General features: G+C 60.7%; 1 protein-coding gene across 2 annotated transcripts; it reads left to right on the top strand.

The window, feature by feature from the left end:
* Window positions 1-391: 391 nt before the first annotated feature.
* Window positions 392-14,475, top strand: LOC110586908 (complement C4-A-like). 2 transcript variants are annotated; one of them, XM_044917593.1, is made up of 41 exons: window positions 392-496; window positions 634-832; window positions 1,038-1,239; window positions 1,449-1,519; window positions 1,603-1,688; window positions 1,864-1,946; window positions 2,128-2,224; window positions 2,378-2,483; window positions 2,586-2,718; window positions 3,152-3,267; window positions 3,372-3,548; window positions 3,691-3,876; window positions 4,026-4,211; window positions 4,381-4,539; window positions 4,768-4,894; window positions 5,071-5,142; window positions 5,420-5,617; window positions 5,718-5,829; window positions 5,921-5,991; window positions 6,262-6,401; window positions 6,518-6,727; window positions 6,987-7,038; window positions 7,143-7,232; window positions 7,363-7,572; window positions 7,752-7,827; window positions 7,993-8,149; window positions 8,251-8,367; window positions 8,474-8,645; window positions 8,872-9,104; window positions 9,179-9,346; window positions 9,735-9,794; window positions 10,751-10,844; window positions 10,924-11,110; window positions 11,234-11,324; window positions 11,462-11,536; window positions 12,913-13,015; window positions 13,180-13,269; window positions 13,377-13,475; window positions 13,587-13,670; window positions 13,951-14,083; window positions 14,223-14,475. In XM_044917593.1, exons 1-41 carry the CDS (start codon window positions 432-434, stop codon window positions 14,362-14,364), a joined length of 5,229 nt encoding a protein of 1,742 aa, XP_044773528.1. In that variant the 5' UTR covers window positions 392-431; the 3' UTR covers window positions 14,365-14,475. The 2 variants fall into 2 exon arrangements, with proteins under 2 accessions (XP_044773528.1, XP_044773529.1); XM_044917594.1 differs by lacking the exon at window positions 11,234-11,324 and having other exon boundaries at window positions 10,924-11,063.
* Window positions 14,476-16,406: the final 1,931 nt, after the last annotated feature.

The raw sequence follows: 16,406 nt of genomic DNA, 5'->3' as shown, positions 1-16,406 counted from the left end.
GATTTTTACAAAGGAGCCACGTGTCTCCAACCATGTACTGAGCCACATTGGACTCCTATGCCCACACATACTGGAGCGTGTGTGTGTGTGTGTGTGTGTGTGTATGTATATATACCCACCCAGATACACCCAGTAGGGGGGCTGTCCAGGGCACTGGGATGAGAGGGGTTGACACGGAAGGACAGGACATAACTCTGGGCCGTGATTTTCTCAGATTCCCTCAGAGACCCAAGTGTCCGAGGTGTTGTCCTCCCTGCCCCTGCTAAATACTGGGCCTGGGGCCAGTTGCATTTCTTGCCTGTCACATGGTTTCCCGGCTGAGCTGGGCCAGGGGAGGAGCAAGGTCCAGAGTCAAATCTGCTCTAAGCCCTGGGTTGACCAGAGAGTAGCAGGCAGACAGACGGGTCTGATCCCTCTTGGGTCCTCCAGCCATGAGGCTCCTCTGGGGGCTGATCTGGGTGTCCAGCTTCTTTGCCTTATCCCTGCAGAAGCCCAGGTCCTGGAGGAAGGACACTAGTGCTTGAGTGGGACAGGGCTGGTGATGGGAGAGCAGACATGGGTGACCTGATGGAGGAGCGAGGGATGGAGGGGACCCGGTGGTGCTGAATGTGGACCCCTTCTTGTTCTCCCTAGGTTGCTCCTGTTTTCGCCTTCTGTGGTTCACCTGGGGGTCCCCCTCTCAGTGGGGGTGCAGCTCAAGGATGTTCCCCCGGGACAGGTAGTGACAGGATCAGTGTTCCTGAGAAACCCATCCAACTTGAATGCCTTCTGCTCCCCAAAGGCGGACTTTTCCCTCAGCTCAGAAAAAGACTTCATACTCCTTAGCCTCCAGGTAACTAGCCTCCACTCCCTTCTGCTGCTTCTTAGTGCCTCTCACCGTGCTCCCCTCTGTCTTCTTCTAAGTGTTTTGTCATCTCATTGGCCTCCCTCCCCTTCTCTTCTCCCCCCACTCCCCACACTGTCGCCTTTCCTGTTTCTATCTCCATCTCTGGCTTTTTCCTTCTACTCTGACCTGCTCCCCCTCCCTCTCCTCACAGATCTCCCCGAAAGATGCAGAGACCTGTGGCCTTCACCGCCTCCTCAGTGGCCCCGAGGTCCAGCTGGTGGCGCAGTCACCATGGCTGAAGAACTCTCTGTCCAGAAAGACAGACATTCAGGGCGTCAACCTGCTCTTCTCCTCGCGCTGGGGGCACCTCTTTCTGCAGACCGACCAGCCCATTTATAACCCTGGCCAGCGGGGTGAGTTGGGCCCCAGGGCCTCTACCTTTGGCTCCCAACCTGCTCAAGGCATGTTTGGCACCCCATAAGTGAGACAGCCTGAACGTGCCACATAGGAAGGCTGCTTGGCAAATATTTGTTGTCCTCCCCCTCGCTCCCTGGAAGCAGTGGGGGCCGAGGCCCACCCTTTGCAAATGGATTCCTGCTCACCTCTTGCTCTCCTCTCCCAGTTCGGTACCGGATCTTTGCTCTGGATCAAGAGATGCGCCCATCCACTGACACCCTTACGGTCACAGTAGAGGTGAGTCCCTGACCTCTGTGACCTTGATCAGCAGGGCTGCTGCTCTGACCTCCCACCCGTGACCATGTTTACTCCCGCTGCAGAACTCTCATGGCCTCCGTGTGTGGAAGAGGGAAGTGTACGCTTCCTCCATCTTCCAGGGTGACTTCATGATTCCCGATATCTCAGAGTGAGCTCCCCCGACCTGGTGACGGCCCCTCCCATGCCCATCTCCCTTGGCTCTCTGCCTCTAGCACCCAGTCAGACCTCCAGCCCTCCTCACAGCTCTGGTTTTCCCCCAGTGAGTCCTCTGGCTCTCTGTGGGCCTCTTGCACAAGCGGGCTGAGTCCCTCCCCTATTTGTAGCCCAGGGACATGGACGATCACAGCCCGGTTCTCAGATGGCCGAGACTCTAACAGCAGCACCCAGTTTGAGGTGAAGAAATACGGTGAGAGCTGGAGACAGCGCGGGATGAGCATCTCCTTTCCTAAAGGAGATAGGGATAGAAAGGGGAGGCGGTGGGGGCAGGGCAGGGCCAGGGAGGTATCGGTGCCACAGCCCCGAGGGGAGGGAAGTCTTTGAAGCATCCTTTCACTAGTCTGACCTGCCACCCCTTCACCCTGGGTCAGTCCTTCCCAACTTCGAGGTGAAGATTGTTCCTGGAAAGCCCTACATCCTGACAGCGCCTGGCATTCTCGATGATATCCAATTAGACGTCCAGGCCAGGTAACTCCCTGCCCCACGGGCACCCAGGGTTCCCCATTCGGTCTGAAGGAGCTGTGAAGCCCTGCCTCCCCTCGCCCCAGCGCCGCTCCCGCTGCCCTAAGACACTGGCCTTATTTCCTAGACCCACCCTCTTCCCACTCTCTCCCGGGGCAGGTACATCTATGGGAAGCCGGTGCAGGGGGTGGCGTACGTGCGCTTCGGGCTCCTGGGTGAGGGTGGCCATAAGACTTTCCTCCGGGGACTGGAGAGTCAGGCTAAGGTAGGAAGGAGGGTGGGGCGTGGGGGAGGGGAGGAGGGTGTGGGGAGGGGAGGGAGGGGGTGACAAATCTCACCCCAGGCCCTGTTTTCTTTTTTGCCCCAGCTGATAGACGGCCAGTGCCATATTTCCCTCTCAAAGGCTGAGGTTCAGGGTGCCCTGGAGAAGCTTCAGGTTAGCATCGCCGACCTCCCTGGGCTGCACCTCTATGTTGCAGCTGCCATCATTGAGTCTCCAGGTGAGAGGCTTCCCTGATCGTAACCCCAGCCCCCAGCCTCTGACCTCGAGCTGACCTCTGTTCTCCAGCATCGACATCATTCCCTGCTCTTACCCTCGTCTTGCACCCAAGGCCAGGACAGACCCAGGACACTGTCTCTCCCCAGCTGTGTTTCTGCATGGTTTCAGGAGAAGATACCCCTTTCCCCGTCTCAATTTTTTTTTTCACCCACCCCTCCATCCATCCGGCAGACATGAGTTACATACCATTGGTGTGCTGGGTCCCCTGTTGGCCTCAGCACACAGAGATGAATACAAGATGGCCCGTGCACTGACAAGTCTGAGGAGTTGAGTGTCTCGTGGGCAGGAAACACTCAAGCTCTCGTCTCCCCGCTCTCCCGCTCCTCTCTCTGTGGCTCTCTGTCCTCCACCTCTCTCTGCCCCATCTCTTGCAGGGGGAGAGATGGAGGAAGCAGAGCTCACGTCTTGGCGTTTTGTGTCATCTCCCTTCTCCTTGGATCTTAGCAACACCAAGCGACACCTTGTGCCTGGGGCCCCCTTTCTGCTGCAGGTATCCTCTGGAGGGGGAGGATGAGTGGGGGGTGGGGTGTTGTCAGGAGGGCATGGGGCCTCACTGAGCAGTCTCCTTTATCTGTCCCTTCCCCGCTCACCTAGGCCCTGGTCCGAGACATATCTGGTTTCCCGGCCTCTGGCATTCCTGTCAAAGTTTCGGCCACGTTGTCTTCTGGATCTGCTTCTAGAGTTCAGGACCTTGAACAGAACACAGATGGGAGCGGTCAAGTCACTGTTCCCATCGTTACGTCGAAGTCCATCTCAGAAGTGCAGCTCTTGGTAGGTCCCACTCATGGGACAGGGTAGGGGAAGGAAAGAAAGGCTGGCCAGCTTCCTGAGAATCCACGTCCTGGGCTGGGGGAAGAAGCTGGGCCCGGGGTCCTTGCCATTGACCCTACCCCTGCCCTGCCCCTCTTTCTAGGTATCTGCAGGCTCCCCTCACCCAGCCGTAGCCAGGCTCACTGTGAGAGCCCCACCCTCAGGACACTCCAGGTTTCTGTCCATTGAGCGGCCGGATCCTCGACCCCCTCGCGTCGGGGACACTCTCATCCTGAACCTGCGAGCTGTGGGCGTCAGTGAGGGCAGCTTCTCTCATTACTACTACATGGTGCGCAGAGGCCAGGCTGTCGAGGAGGGAGGGCAGGGTGCAGGGTGCAGGGTGCAGGGAGGATCTCAGGGAGGAGAGAGCCCTTGGGGTGGAGGGAACAGTTTCAGGATTGGGGGTGTACAGTGAAGAGGAAACCACTCTTGCCCCAGATCCTTTCCCGGGGCCGGATTGTGTCTGTGACTCGAGAGCCCAGGACAGACCTGACCTCAGTCTCCGTGTTTGTGGACCATCACTTGGTACCCTCCTTCTACCTTGTGGCCTTCTACTATCATGGGGGCATCCCCGTGGCCAACTCCCTGCGAGTGGATGTCCAGGCAGGGGCCTGCGAGGGCAAGGTAACTGGCATTCAGAGAGGTGGTGTGTCTGTGCGTTAGGGGGTCAAGAGAGAAAGAAGACAGAGTGATTGTGAGCAGGGCATGGATTTGGTTTGGGGTACACTGAGAACGCACAGGGCTGAAAGCAGCTCTCCCCACCCTGACTGCCCCCTCCTCCCGCCTCTGCCAGCTGGAGCTGAACGTGGACAGCGTCAAGGAGTATCATCCTGGGGAGTTTGTAAGGCTCCACCTGCAAACAGACTCTCCGGCCCTCGTGGCGTTGGGGGCTGTGGACACGGCTCTGTATGCTGTGGGCAGGAGTTCCCACAAACCCCTCAACATGGGCAAGGTTTGTCTAGACCCTCCGTTCTCGCCAACCTTCCCTCCCCTCTGTGGCTCATTGTCCTGCTATCCTGAGCCCAGGACCTAGCCCTGAGGTCTCACTCAAGTTCCCCGCAGACTGCCCCCCCCTCCGCCCAGGCTTCCCTCAAGCCCAGGCCCCTGCCTTCTCACCTGGAGCTGAGTGGCTGATCTCGTCCCTCAACTTGTCTGCAACATCCTGGCCTTTTCTTGCCAGGTCTTGGAAGTTATGAACAGCTATGACCTTGGCTGTGGTCCTGGAGGTGGGGACAATGCCCTTCAGGTGTTTGAGGCAGCTGGTCTGGCCTTTTCTGATGGAGACCTGTTAACCTCAGCCAGAAAGAGTGAGAACAGAGGTGGAAGGGGAGTTGGGAGGTGGGAAGATCAGGAAGGAGGAGGGGCCTCAGGGCCTAAGATGGAAAAAGGATTGGTGGGAAGGGCCAGGCCAGGGAAGGGGGGCAGGGTGGGGAGGTGAGAGGCCATACACCCTGCACTTGGCTGCATTCCTGCTTTCTACCAGGTCTGAGCTGTCCCAAGAAGAAAACCCGGAATAAGAGAAACGTGAACTTCCAAAAGGCGATTCACGAGAAGTGTGAGTTGTGGGTGCCCATGCAGCTCTCCACTTGGCCCAAGGGTCAGCGTGACAGGGTCTGCCTCTTGGCTGCGCTGCTCCTGAGTGAGCCCGTATATGGTATTTGGGGCCAGAGACCCAAGTTCTGGGGTTGAAGGTGGATGGAGGCTCTCTCCATTGGCCTCACCTGAGTTCCTGGTCTCTCAGGGTGAGTCCTTGTGTATCTAAGAGGTCCAGGTGGGAAATGAGATGTGTCTCCATGGGGTTCCCCTGTGCCTACCCTCGCCTGGCCCTGCAGTGGGCCAGTATGCTTCCCCAGAAGCCAGGCGCTGCTGCCAGGATGGGCTGACGAGGCTGCCCATGATACGCTCCTGCGAGCAGCGGGTGGCTCGGGTGCGGCAGCCGGCCTGCCGGGCGCCCTTCTTGTCCTGCTGCCAGTTTGCTGAGGACCTGCGCAAGAAGTCCCGCTCCAGGGGCCAGATGGGCCTTGCCCGAGGTGAGGCTCTCTGTGGGGCTGGGGGACAGGCAGGAGCCTCTGGAAGGGCAGAATGGTTCCCCTCCTCACTCCCCCTCCCCCCCCCACTATGGTCCCCTAGCTCTGGAGGTTCTGCAGGAGGAGGACCTGATGGATGAAGATGACATTCCTGTGCGCAGCTTCTTCCCGGAGAACTGGCTCTGGAGAGTGGAAAAAGTGGACCGTTTCCTCCAGTGAGGGGGTGTGGTGGGCCTGGCCTTGGCTCTGGGCTGTGTCTGGGGCCAGCCCAGGCTCTGACGGGGCTTCTCACCTTTCCCACTGCAGATTGTCCCAGATGCTCCCTGACTCTCTCACCACATGGGAGATCCATGGTGTGAGCTTGTCTGAAAGCACAGGTGAGAGGGCCCCTGCCTGGACCTCAGTCCACCCCGCCCCCTCCATCTCCCCCCGACCTAGGCTTCCTACTCAGCCCCTTGCTCTTCGTACTGGACTGGGGGCAGACCCCTGGGGGAGGCACGTGCTGGGGCAGGGAGGCTAGGAAGTGGAGGCGGGTGGGGGGCAGAACTGGGTCACCCCCCGCCCCTCCCTCCTGGGGCCCTGTGGCTGTGACACCCCCAGGCCCCTGGTCTCTGCCCCCTGTGCCACACCACCCCCCCATCTGCCAGGCCTGTGCGTGGCCACACCGGCCCGGGTCCGAGTGTTCCGTGAATTCCACCTGCACCTCCGCTTGCCTCTCTCCGTCCGCCGCTTTGAGCAGCTGGAGCTGCGGCCTGTCCTCTACAACTACCTGAATACAAATCTGACTGTGAGGCCCTGCGGAAGCCTGAGCACACAGGGGAGTGGGCGGGAGCTGGAGCAGCTGGGGGTGGGGGTTGCCCATCCGGCCTGGGGCTCTGGCCATCCCCGTCTCCCTGCACCCAGGTGAGCGTCCACGTGTCCCCAGTGGAGGGACTGTGCCTGGCTGGAGGTGGAGGGCTGGCCCAGAGTGTCCTGGTGCCTGCAGGCTCTGCCCGGCCTGTTGGCTTCTCTGTGGTGCCCACAGCGGCGGCGGCTGTGTCCCTGAAGGTGGTGGCTCGAGGGTCCTCGGACTTCCCTGTGGGGGATGCAGTGTCTAAGGTTCTACAAATTCAGGTGACTGGAGAAGCCCTGACTCCAGGCCCCCACGCTCCCAGATTTACAACCCCCCCCCCCACCCCTGCCCCATACCGTCTCTGGTAGCCAGGGCAGAGTCCCAACACCCAAAACCAATGCCTTGGTCTGTTCACATCTTCTACAATTTTGATCCCACTCTGTCCCTGACGCTTGAACTCCGTGTCCTGGGGAATATGCACTGGGAGGGGCAGGCTGTAGTACCGTGTGACCCCTCACAGCCGTGCTTCCCCTGAGACAGAAAGAAGGGGCCATCCACACGGAGGAGATTGTCTATGAGCTCAATCCCCTGGGTGAGTGGCCCCCTCCTCCAGCCACCAGTGTCCTGATGGGGTCGTAGGTAGTGGGGGATGTGGGCAGCCAACCAGATGGCCAACTTCCCCCATCCCCCCCCCAGACCACCAAGCCCGGACCTTGGAGATTCCTGGCAACTCTGACCCCAATATCATCCCGGATGGAGATTTCAGCAGCTTTGTCAGGGTTACAGGTGGGCGTGTCCTCCGTCTCTTCCCAGGGGTGCCTCATTCATGTGGCACCCATGGACCCCTGTTTGATCCCATGGTCCCATGGGTCCCCAGACCTGCTCTCTGATCCTCAGCCCTCCGTCTCCCCTATAGCCTCAGATCCATTGGACACTCTGGGCTCGAAGGGGGTCTTATCACCAGGAGGCCTGACCTCCCTCCTGAGGCTTCCCCAGGGCTGCGGGGAACAGACCATGATCTTACTGGCCCCCACACTGGCTGCTTCCCGCTACCTGGACAAAACCGAGCAGTGGAGCACACTGCCTCCCGAGACAAAGGACCATGCTGTGGATCTGATCCAGAAAGGTTCTGGGTACAGGGGCAAGCAGGCGCGGGGCTGGGAGAGGGCAGTTCAAGGCAGAGGGGCAGCCCAACTAGCTAGAAGGGAGAAGGAAGGGGGCGCCTGATGGGAATGGGGAGTGTGGCCTCGGGTACACATGGTGGGAGAGTGAGTGTTGCCTCAGCAGCTGCCTCTTGTCCCCAAGGCTACATGCGGATCCAGCAGTTTCGGAAAACAAATGGTTCCTACGGGGCTTGGTTACACCGGGACAGCAGCACCTGGTGAGGTTGGGAGAGTGTTTCTGGGTCTCTGAGGGGGGCCAGGGCTGTGGGAGGGGGCAGAGCCAGGTACGGTGGGAGGGCGAATAACCAGGTGCCTGGGCGAGTGGGGATGTGTCCCCTATGGGGACTGGTCACTGTCCCCAGCCATCCCTCCCTCCCCACCAGGCTCACGGCCTTTGTGCTGAAGGTACTGAGTCTGGCCCAGGAGCAGGTGGGCGGCTCACCTGAAAAGCTGCAGGAGACGGCCAGGTGGCTGCTGACGCAGCAGCAGGCCGACGGGTCGTTCCAGGACCTCTGCCCAGTTTTACACAGGGCCATGCAGGTTCGGGGCTGGGAGGCTGGACAGAGGAGCCCAGGTGGGAGGGCGCTCCCTGCCCCTCCCTGCTCCTGGCTGACCTCCTCTTTTTTACCCCCTTCAACTAGGGGGGTCTGGTGGGAGATGACGAGAATGTGGCGCTCACGGCCTTTGTGGTCATCGCCCTTCAGCATGGTCTGGCCATCTTGCAGGATGATGTTGCAGAGCAGTTGAAGCAGAAAGTGGTAAGGGTACCTGAGTGTCTGCCCTTTCCTGGCCCCCAGCTTCCTCCCTTTCTCCCCAGGAACCCAGGTGTCCAGCTCTCTGACCTTCCTCCCCACTTTCTCCTAGGAAATCTCCATCATCAGAGCAAACTCCTTCTTGGGGGAGAAAGCAAGTGCTGGGACCCTGGGTGCTCATGCAGCTGCCATCACGGCCTATGCCCTGACTCTCACCAAGGCTTCTGAGGATCTGCGGAACGTTGCCCACCGCAACCTCATGGCCATGGCCCAGAAGACGGGGGGTGAGAGCCAAGGGGGTCCTGGCAATGAGCCTGGGCCTTGGGGGACCTGGGACCCCTGAGTGTGCCCAAAGGGAGAAATCGAATGAAGACCTCAAGAAGGAATGAAAGCATAAGCAGGGATAATTGGGGTAGAATCGGGAGAGCCCAACACGGGGAGCGTCAGAGGGCCAGGCAACTAGGGCTCAACCCCCGCCCCATTCACCTGTGGGTCTCCCTTCACTTCCAGATAACCTGTACTGGGGCTCAGTCCTTGGTTCTCAGAGCAATGCCGTCCCACCAACCCTGGCTCCTCGAGGCCCAACAGACCCCACGCCCCAGGCCCCGGCCGTGTGGATCGAAACCACAGCCTACGGCCTGCTTCACCTGCTGCTACGGGAGGGCAAGTCAGAGATGGCTGACCACGCTGCAGCCTGGCTTACCCACCAGGGCAGTTTCCAAGGGGGGTTCCGCAGCACCCAGGTAGGGGCTGCCCGGGGGCTCCGGGGGTGGGTGGTCCCAAGACTGAGGGCCTGAGTGCCAGCTCACCTCCCCAGGACACAGTGATGGCCTTGGATGCTCTGTCTGCATACTGGATTGCTTCTCACACCCCCGAAGAGAGGGGGCTCAACGTGACTCTCAGCTCCATGGGCCGCAGTGGGTTCAAGTCCCATGAGCTGCATCTGAACAACCACCAAATTCAGGGGCTGGAGGAGGAGCTGCAGGTGAGCCACGCCTTCACCTGGCTTGCCATACCCCTCGGGCCTATGGTGGCCAGGCCGGAAGCTGACCCCGGGCTCCCCCCACTCTTGTGGAATCCCCATGGCAATTTGGCCTGATGTCCTTGTGGGAAGACCAAGTATGCCACGTGACCTGGAGAAAGTCACCTAACCTCTGAGCTTCATTTTTCTCATCTCAAAATTAATACATGCAGAGTCTACCCAACAGGGTTTTTAGGAGGCTGAAGGGAGGTAGCACACATGGAGGTGTCAGCTTTGTGAGCGTGTGAGGTGGGAGAGGAGGAGAAGTTGTTTTCAGGGAGGAGGTGGATTGGAGCAACTGCGTGCCCTTGCATGCCCTCTGACATCCCTTTCCATTCTCCGTTCCTGCAAGTTTTCCTTGGGCAGCAAGATTGACGTGAAGGTGGGAGGCAACAGCAAAGGGACCTTGAAGGTGAGAGCCAGCGGCACTGGATACCTGGGACCCAGCATGGAGGGGCCGTGGTCTTGAGTGGGAGGCCTGAGGGCGGAGATCGTGGGGGAGGGGGGAGGGGGCGATGCCCCCGGGGTGGGCGGCCCCCCTGCTGTTCTGGGGGTTCCCCCTCACTCTGATCTCTGCCCTCTCTGGGCACCTGTCCTCTCCTTTTCCTCCGTCAGTGCTGATGGCATACACACCCAGCACCTCAACCCAGGCCTCTCTCCTGAGCCACAGGCCCCACGTGTCACACGGCACCTCAAACCCCTTCTTCCTCCTGGGTCCCCTCATCTGACCGACAGGGCCCCTTCCCCACAGGAACCCAGCCGCTGCTCTGGAGGCCACCTTCGTGTGCCCATCCCAGCCCTTCCTTATGGCCCCGGCAGCTTCTCCTCCACTCCCCTGCTGCCCGGGGCCCTTGTCACTTGTTTCCTAGACTCTGCTAAGACAGAGTTAGAACTTCTCCCTGCCCCGTGTCTCACTCCTCTGATCCATTGTGCACACTGCCGTGAGGTCAGCCTGCTGGACACCGGTCAGACTAACCCTGGAGAAAAGTCAGACTCTTCCACCCACCTGCCTGGTCAGACAAATCCACGAATCTACACAGCTCTCCTTGCCTAGAATGTCCTTCCCCTCCTTCTTCCCAAGTGACAAACTCATTCTTCTCCTGCAAGCTTTGGCCAGAAGCCTTTCCTGAGGTTTCCATTCCAGCCTCTTCTGGGCCCCGTGTAGAGTGCTCGCCCCTGAGGGCAGGCCCCTGCCCCCATCTCGCCGGCTAACGCAGCCCCCTGGGCCGTCCACATTTATGGACTGGTCAGGAGGGATGAGAGGGGCTGAAGGCCTGGAATCCCTCAGCCCAGGCGATGGCCTAGGTGTGGCCCTGGAGAAAGGTCTGGGCCGCACACGTCCCCTGTTCTCGCCCCTTGTTGAGTTAGATCCTTCGTACCTATAACGTCCTGGACCTGAAGAACACGACCTGTGAGGATCTTCAGATTGAAGTTACAGTCATGGGCTACGTTGAATACACAAGTGAGTGTCGGGGCCGGAGGTCGTGGGGCCCCAAGGGGGCCGGTGCCAGCAGCCAAGCCACACCACCATCCCTGTGCAGGGGAGGCCAACGAGGACTACGAGGACTATGTGTATGAGGACCTTGCAGCCAAGGACGACCCAGGTGCCGGTTCCCAGACTGTGACGCCCCTGGAGCTGTTTGAGAGGCGGCGGAACCGCCGCAGGCGGGAGGCCCCCGGGGTGCCCGGCGACCAGGAGTCCAGAGTGCAGTACACCGTGTGCATCTGGTGAGTGTGGGGGGCTGTGCCCGACACGGGGTGCTGCTGGGCCCGGAGACGGAGGCAGGGCAGAGGCCGGGGCTGGGCGTCTGCGACTCAGAGCGGGTGGGCCCTGGACGTGTCTCTCTGCAGGCGGAGCGGCAAGGCGGGGCTGTCGGGCATGGCCATTGCTGATATCACCCTCCTGAGCGGATTCAGCGCCCTGCGTGCTGACCTGGAGAAGGTGCGGCCATCGGCCGGGGGGGGGTCCCTTGTGCCCCCAGGAGCCCGGCTCCATCCCTGAAGCTCTCCCAGCCGCTGAGCCCGGTCTTGTGCGGGGCCCGGGGCCACCTCCCTGTCACCATCTGTCCTTCCCCACAGCTGGCCTCCCTCTCTGACCGCTACGTGAGTCATTTTGAGACTGAGGGGCCCCACGTCCTGCTGTATTTTGACTCGGTGAGCAGGGAGGGGCGACACGGGGAAGGACGACCCTGGGTTTACTGAGCACGGCTGACCTGAGAGAACTTGAGATGTGAGCCAGGGAGACAGGACGAGAGTGTGCCAGAGCAGAGAGGGGCAGGCCCGGGAGGCCGCCCTGCCTGCGGGGTGATGGGGGCCGAGCCCCAGATGCAGCTTGGGGCTGGCGCCGGTCCGCAGGGAAGGACTCGAGGGTGAGCCATTCATAAAGCTGAATTTACTGAACTTGAGGGCTGCTTTTGTTGTTCGTCATTGACCTTCTTGCATTTTTTTGGTTTTTGTTTTTGATATTGAAGTGTATTTTCTCTTATAAAGTGATGATGGTCATAGATGAGTGGCTTGCCATTATTTGGCTAAAACAAAGAATCATCAACCCTCAGATGACCTTCAAACATTTTTTAAGCATTAGCTGTAATCTCTTGGAGAAAATGTGAAAAAGATGTGTTATTACTATAACACCTTTAGCCAGGTGTGGGGCGGTCGAGGAAGGCCCTCCCCCACCGCCCAGTGCTTGCAGAGGGGCCAGACCCCGTTAGCCTGAGAAGCCAGGCAGAGGAGTTTCGTTGAACACAATGGAAGATGAGAAGCCAGGAAGATTTTGGGCAAGGAGTTGACTTAAGCAGCGGGGCTCGGGAAGGAAACTGGCAGGGTACCAGGCTGGACCGGACCAGTGTGGGCGTGAGGAGGGGTTCTGGGCCTAGGCCGTGAGCTGCAGGGTCAGGGAGGACGGGCGAGTGACAGCGCCTGCCATTATGTTATGACACATAAAGGGGGGCCCAGGTGCATTGGTGACGAAGCAAGGCCACTGGGGGGGGGTTGGGCTTCGGGGGGCAGGCAGAGTGAATTTGGAGAACTTACACGGCCGCAGTAATCCTACTGCAAGAATGAAGCTGAGTGTTTAATAATCTCAACATCTAATTTAATAGTTTAATAATCATCAGCCTGGAAGGGTTTGGTGAAAGCCAAGGAGCGGTTGAGACCTCCTCGGGAGCGCAGAGGACCGGAGAGCCAGGGCCAGGGACTGCGCCTCTGGGAAGGAAGAAAAGGGGTGGTCAGGCATGACGAGGTCAGCACCAGAGATGGCCGGAAGCTAACGCTGAGCTTAGAGAGTTTCGTGCAGAACGTGTCCGTGATGTGAGACTCTGCCCGGGGCACTGGAGCCTGGGACGAGGTCACTGTCTGGCAGTGACATCAGCAGAGACCTCGGGGAGCAGTTTTTAGAGTTCCGGCGGCCGGAAGGTACTAGCATGTGAAAGACACTGAAGATAAGACCAGAGACAGGTCAAGGAGATGCAGCCCAGTGGCCTGCAGGGCCCAGGGGGTGCGCCCTGACGTCTCCTCCCCACCCCCGCCAGGTCCCCACCTCCCGGGAGTGCGTGGGCTTTGGGGCCGTGCAGGAGGTGGCCGTGGGGCTCGTCCAGCCGGCCAGCGCGGCCCTGTATGATTACTACAACCCCGGTGAGCCCTTGGGGGGCACTTGGCAGGTTTGGAGTAGGTGTCCCCATATGGGACATCAGGAAGTGGGGCAGTGCCGGGTGGCAGGGATGTCCTGTGGCTCCTTGGGATGGGGGAGGCACTGTTGGGGGGGAGGGCGTGCGCTCTAACTGCCCTCTCTCCTCCAGAGCGCAAATGTTCTGTGTTTTACGGGGCCCCCACTAAGAGCAAACTCTTATCCACACTGTGCTCTGCTGACGTCTGCCAGTGTGCTGAGGGTGAGAGCCGGGGCCGGGGCGGGAAGCTGGTGAGGCTGGGGCGGGAGGCCGGTGAGGCCGGGGCCTACGTGGGCTCATCTCTGTTGCCCGCCCCGCCCCCCCGGCAGGGAAGTGCCCTCGGCAGCGCCGTGCCCTGGAGCGGGGGCTGCAGGATGAGGCGGGCTACAGGATGAAGTTTGCCTGCTACTACCCCCGTGTGCACTACGGTCAGTGTGCCCGCCCCGCCTCTCCCCCCACCCCGGGCTCTGCACTTGGGCCGCGCCCCGTGACCGCAGGTGGAACAAACCCGTGCTCCCTTCTCTTAAACGCCCTCGTAGGCTTCCAGGTGAAGGTCCTTCGAGAAGATGGCAGAGCTGCCTTCCGTCTCTTCGAGACCAGAATCACCCAAGTCCTGCACTTCAGTATGAAGGGAACGGATGGGCCAGTGGGGCTGGGGGACAGAGGGGGCCGAGGTCAGGGTTGGCAGCCCAGGTGCCCAGGATAGCGGATGTTCGGAGGCTGAGCTCAAAGCCCCTCAGCCTCTTGGAGGCTCTGGGCTTGGCCATCAATCGAAAAGCAGTCACACGTCTCCGTGAGGAGCAGTGAGGGCTTGATGAGAGGCTCCGGGCCCAGCCCCCAGCGCCCACTGGCCCTGTACCTTCCATTCGCCTCTGACAACTCCTGTGCCCCTTATGCTCTCAGCCAAGGACACCAAGGCCACCGTCCGTCAGACCCGCAACTTCCTGGTTCGAGCCTCTTGCCGCCTTCGCTTGGAACCTGGGAAAGAGTACTTGATCATGGGTCTGGATGGAGCTACCTTTGACCTCAAGGGAGAGTGAGTTCTCCGGGCCCCTGTGTCGCTTGCTGTCCTCCCACCTCGTGAGGGAACGGATCCCCAGCATGCAGACCCTGGCCCGCCAGAAACCAGGCGCCCATTCCCCCCAGCCCTGCTGACTGCCCTTTTGCCTCCGCAGCCCCCAGTACCTGCTGGACTCGAATACCTGGGTGGAGGAGATGCCCTCTGAACGCCTTTGCCAGAGCACCCGCCATCGGGCAGCCTGCGCGCAGCTCAGCGACTTCCTCCAGGAGTACGGCACTCAGGGGTGCCAGGTGTAAGGGCCGCCCCCCCCCCCCCCCCCACCGCCCGGGGATGCCCGGATGGTCGCAGTGCCTGTCCCCCCGGACACGGCCCAGGCAGGCCCAGGGACTCAATAAAGGCCTTTGGCAGCAGAGCATCAGTGTGTGTCTCCAGGACTGAAAGCAATGCCCCCCGCCCCCCGCCCCCCGCCAGCTTCTGAGGCCAGGGTTTGCGTCATTTTGGGCTCCCAGAGCCTGGGTGACCCTTGGGGGTGTCACTCCCAGACGATTCCCTGGGAGCTCAGTCCATCCTAGAAGCGCCCTGAGCGGACCTGTGACCCCGCAGCCTGCACCTCAAGGCTCCGGGGCCACAATGAGGCCTCCCTCCACGGCCCCGCTGTTGCCGGTCCCTGCGGCCTCGGGCGTGGCTTGAGCTGAGCCTAACGCCTCCACCCTTTGGGCCACGCGTTTCCCGCTCTGCCCCTGTGCGGCTGGGTGTTCTGGGGTCTCCGGCCTGTAGCTGACATCTGGTTTCTTGGAAGCAGTTGCCTCTTGATCTCCTTACCAGTGGTTAAGGAACTTTCCCTGAGTTGCGCCATGACTTCAGGGTGGGGTTTGATACACCGAGGAGGCCGCTGTTTTACCGGGTCCACCCTCCCCACCTGCCTGCCTCTCTCTCCCCCGTTCGGTGGCCCCTGCTGGGTCTCCAGGGCTGACTAGAAATCCAGCTAGAGACGTTGGCCGAGATCGATGTTGACGGGAGCGGAGTCCGTGCACCAGCCTGCCAGCCGATCGAACGGCTTCAGTCTGTGGGGCTCTCCCTCCATGCCATGCCCTGTGCCAGGTCCCCATCCCCGAAACGTGTGCTGTTCGGGAGCTGCCTGGTCCTGTGGGGCACCCGACCGAATTTGGGGGCAGGGAGAAGGGGAGGGCTTCCCAGAGGAGGTGACCTCTGACTTGGGTTCTGAAAGCTGATTCGTCACGCATAGAGAGTGGGGGTAGCTGAGCACCTGTGAGGTAGACGGGTGGAGAATATGAAAGGCCCAGAGGTCAGGGGGCAGGACCGAGCCCATCTGGGGGCACTGCATGTGATTCCACCGTGTCCGAGATTTGGATTTGGAGGTGGGGTGGGAGAGCTGGGGCTGGCGGCGTAATCAGGTCAGTTGAGGAAGGCTGGTTCACAATCAGGCCAGCTTTCCGGGTCACTGTTCTTTCCAGTGGAGCCCCCTCCCATGCTGTGCAACTCAGAGAGGTTCTGTGTTCCGGAGGCTACCCGGGACTATTGTTCCATGGCCCTGCGGCGACCCGTCACATCTCTGTCCCCGAAGCTGGCCAGCATGGGGTGGCCGAGAGCCATCTGTGAGAGCCAGGCACCCGCTGCAGTCGTGGCAGGACACGGCCTGGGTCTGGGAGGTCAACTGTGAGGCAGGGGGTTAGCGGTGGCTGCCTAACCCTCGAAGTGCCACCCCTGCTCTCTCCCTCCCAGCCCTGGGCATGGGTCCAGGCCGAGCCCGACCTCTCCCACCAGGACCCCCAGCAGTTACTCCTCAAGCTGGTGGGTGGCACAGCCAGCACCTCGACTTGGCCTCCAGCCACATAGCCTGTGCACTCTGGGTAAAGCTCGGGGCGGGTGGCGGGGGGAGGTCTACCCACTCCTGGGTGCCGGGATCAGTTTACAGAGCCAGGCATGGGGAGTTGGGGGGTGATGTGCGCTTTAGGTCACCTCCAATCCCTCTCTCCCACCCCCAGGCAGCCCAGATCTCTCACTAAGCACTGTTACCCCTTTGGCACGATCTCTCCGAAACCTCCTTTGAGCCTCTCAGCTGCCTCCTCACCCGTGAAAGTGGTTTCTGATTGCCCTACCTGGTCCAGTGGGACCCCAGCCCTTATGGCAACAGCTCGCAGGATAGGGCTGGACCTCCTGATCCCACTGTGGCTCTCGGGCTCCTTCCTGGGGACTTTGGCATCGGTAGGGGGCATGTTCAGTCCTGCCGGGAACCCTCTCGACCTGGGGCTGGGCCTGTGGACTCTGACGCTGGAGGCAGTCCCATCCCGCCTGCAGCTGGGAACACAAGCAGCAG

Source organism: Neomonachus schauinslandi, chromosome 8 (assembly GCF_002201575.2).
Source record: "Neomonachus schauinslandi chromosome 8, ASM220157v2, whole genome shotgun sequence".
Lineage (NCBI taxonomy): Eukaryota > Metazoa > Chordata > Mammalia > Carnivora > Phocidae > Neomonachus > Neomonachus schauinslandi.
This window is presented reverse-complemented; position numbering and strand designations above follow the sequence as displayed.